This window comes from Alligator sinensis, unplaced genomic scaffold (assembly GCF_000455745.1).
Source record: "Alligator sinensis unplaced genomic scaffold, ASM45574v1 scaffold1244_1, whole genome shotgun sequence".
Taxonomy (NCBI): Eukaryota; Metazoa; Chordata; order Crocodylia; family Alligatoridae; genus Alligator; species Alligator sinensis.
This window is the reverse complement of record NW_005842591.1, coordinates 804,006-806,393: the sequence shown is the minus strand read 5'-3', so window position 1 is coordinate 806,393 and position 2,388 is coordinate 804,006. Positions and strand designations below refer to the sequence as shown.

At 71.2% G+C, this 2,388-nt stretch overlaps 1 protein-coding gene across 1 annotated transcript in view; it reads right to left on the bottom strand.

Annotated features, from left to right (window-relative positions):
• ABHD15 (abhydrolase domain containing 15) overlaps window positions 1–2,382 on the bottom strand; it is a 5,119-nt gene extending 2,737 nt beyond the window's left edge. The window contains 4 exon segments of the mRNA XM_006032880.2: window positions 5–385; window positions 388–422; window positions 567–919; window positions 1,567–2,382. Of these exon segments, the coding sequence (XP_006032942.1) occupies window positions 5–385; window positions 388–422; window positions 567–919; window positions 1,567–1,986 (1,189 nt within the window). The 5' untranslated portion in view covers window positions 1,987–2,382.
• Between the last annotated feature and the right edge of the window lie 6 nt (window positions 2,383–2,388).

The following is a 2,388-nucleotide window of genomic DNA, read 5'->3' as shown; positions in this document are numbered from 1 at the left end:
CCGCGGGCGTCGGGGGCGGGGGCGGGTGGCGCCCCTCTCCGCCTGGCCTGGCCGCTCGGCTTCTCCGCTCGGAGGAAGTCCACCGTGGCCTGGAAGAAGTCCAGCAGCAGCTCGTGGCTCCAGAAGGAGCTGCACAGCCCGTCCCGGAAGAAGCCGCAGTGGCCTCCGCCCGGGGCCAGCGCGAGGAAGAGGTAGGGGTTGGTCTCGAACAGCTCCCGGGGCGGCGCGCCCCCGCACACCGGGTCGTCCCGGCTGCAGATGCACAGCACCGGGGTGGCCACCTCGTCCACGTCCCGCAGGGGGTCGTTCCTCTCCCAGTACGAGTCCCAGGACTGGGCCTGGCAGAACACGGCCTCCTCCAGCTCCCGCGGCTCCCGGAGACGCTCCCCGGCCGCACGGCCTCCGCCAGCACCGTGGCAAACCTGGCGGGGACAGACGGGGCTGTCAGCTCTGCCATCGCGTCATGGAGCCGGACGCACGGGTGCCCAGGCCAAGGAAGGAGCCCCTACCCGCGGAGCCTGGGCTGCTCCTGCCCACCCCGCGCACCGCGAGCTGCAGGCACTCACCGGCTGAGCCAAACCTTCTGGTAGCAGAGCAGGAGTTGCTGCCAGAGCCAGGGACACCCGGCCTCCATCCATTCCCGAGGGCTGAGGATGGGGGAGATGCAGGCAGCTGCCGTCACGCTGCTGGAAGAACCGCACTCCCCCAGGTAGGAGAACAGGAGCCCCGCGCCCGTGCTCTCCCCCACCGCAAAGAGTTGGGCCCCGGGGCACCGGTAGCGGATGTACTGGATGGCTTCCTGGAGGTCAGCGGCATCCCCGTAGGCCTGCAGCCTGGCGGTGCTCAGCGGGCAGCCGTTGTGGCCGCGGCGGTTGAAGACGACGGGGCGGTAGCCTCGAAGCAGTGCCAGGCGGCAGAGCTGGAAGCGACAGAGCCCGGGGCAGTGCTGGGACGTAGAGTCCCGCAGGGCCGCAGAACCACAGTGGAGAAGCCCTCGGGATCCCACCAGGCCGCAGCCCTGCCCCTGCAGGCAGGTCTCTGCCTCCTGCCATCGGTCCGGGGGTGTTCAAAGGGCGCGGGGCGCAGACCTACCTCCACCCGAGAGCCGGGCAGGTTTGGCTGGTCCTTGCCTTTGGGAGCCCACCCCAGCCCCAGGAGCCCCTACCTGAGCCACCACGGGCTCGCTGCTGGGCACCCCAGCCTGGGGATCCCTCCAAACACTTCTTGGGGCTGGTTTCCCAAGGTGCTCAGACCCGTGTCCCCGCAGGCAGCACCGGCAGCTGTCACGTCAGCGAGTGCTCTAGCCCCACCAGCCTGCTCATCTGCCTCCCCCTTCTCTAGCCCTGCCGGACACGTCTCTCTCCACAAGGTGCCAGAAGAAGAGCCTGGCCAGCCCTCCGGGGCCCTCGCTGGCCGTGCTACCAGCCCCCCGGGCTGCAGCCAGAAGCCAGCGTCCCTGTCCCCATGGTGCAGGTGCAAGGGAGAGCACCCAGCCTTTGGTCCCCCCGCGAGCTGGTGCCACGGCGGGCCTAGGGCGCAGGGCGCTGGTCTGCCCCGCGCTCTTACCTTGCTGACATTGCGTGTGATCTTCCCGAAGGAGTTGGGGACCAGCAGGAGGACCGGGGTGCCGCCGGCACCGGACACCCGTCTCCTTGGCTGGGGGCCTGGTCCCACCGCCCAGTCCAGGGCCACCAAGCCCTCATCTCGCAGCTGCAGGTGGTTCCGCACGAAATGCACCCGGCTGTCCACGGGCCCCGCCAGGCTGGCCAGGCTCTGCAGGGAAGGGAGGGCCCTCCATGCCCAGGGAGCTCCCCAGAAGCCTCTCAGGCTCTGGCAGCAGGTCTCCAGGTGGGTGGCGAGCGCAGAGGGCTTGCAGACCAGCTGCAGGCCAGAGCTGCGGGGACCGGCCCCCTGCCAGAGCTGCGCCCAAGCACCCCACAGCAGGAGCAGCAGGAAGAGGCCCAGCGCGCCAGCCCAGGGCAGCATGGCCGGGACAGAGCCTCCTGCCAGGGGTCCGGCTCCTCTACGGGCTGCGCGCGGATGAGCCCCACACGGCCATGGGCAGCGACGGAGCCGGCGCTCGGTCCGGCTCCCTTCCAGGCGCGCAGCGAGCTGCACCCTTCGGTGCGAGAGAGAGGGCTGCGGGGCCGGCGGAGAAGCAGCTGGGGGAGGAGCTGCGACTTCCGTGGCAGACCCAGCAGCAGAGAGAGAACCGCAGAGCCCGGAGGCAGCGCTGGGGGCGAGGGCGAACCTTCAGGGCAAGGGGCAGGGAGGCTGGGGGCAGGGCAGCCGCCTCCCCGGGGGCAGCGCACACGAGTCCGGCTCCTCCCGGCCCTCTCCAGGCGCCGGGAGCTGGTGGGGACACGGGGCAGGATGCGGGGGCTGGGG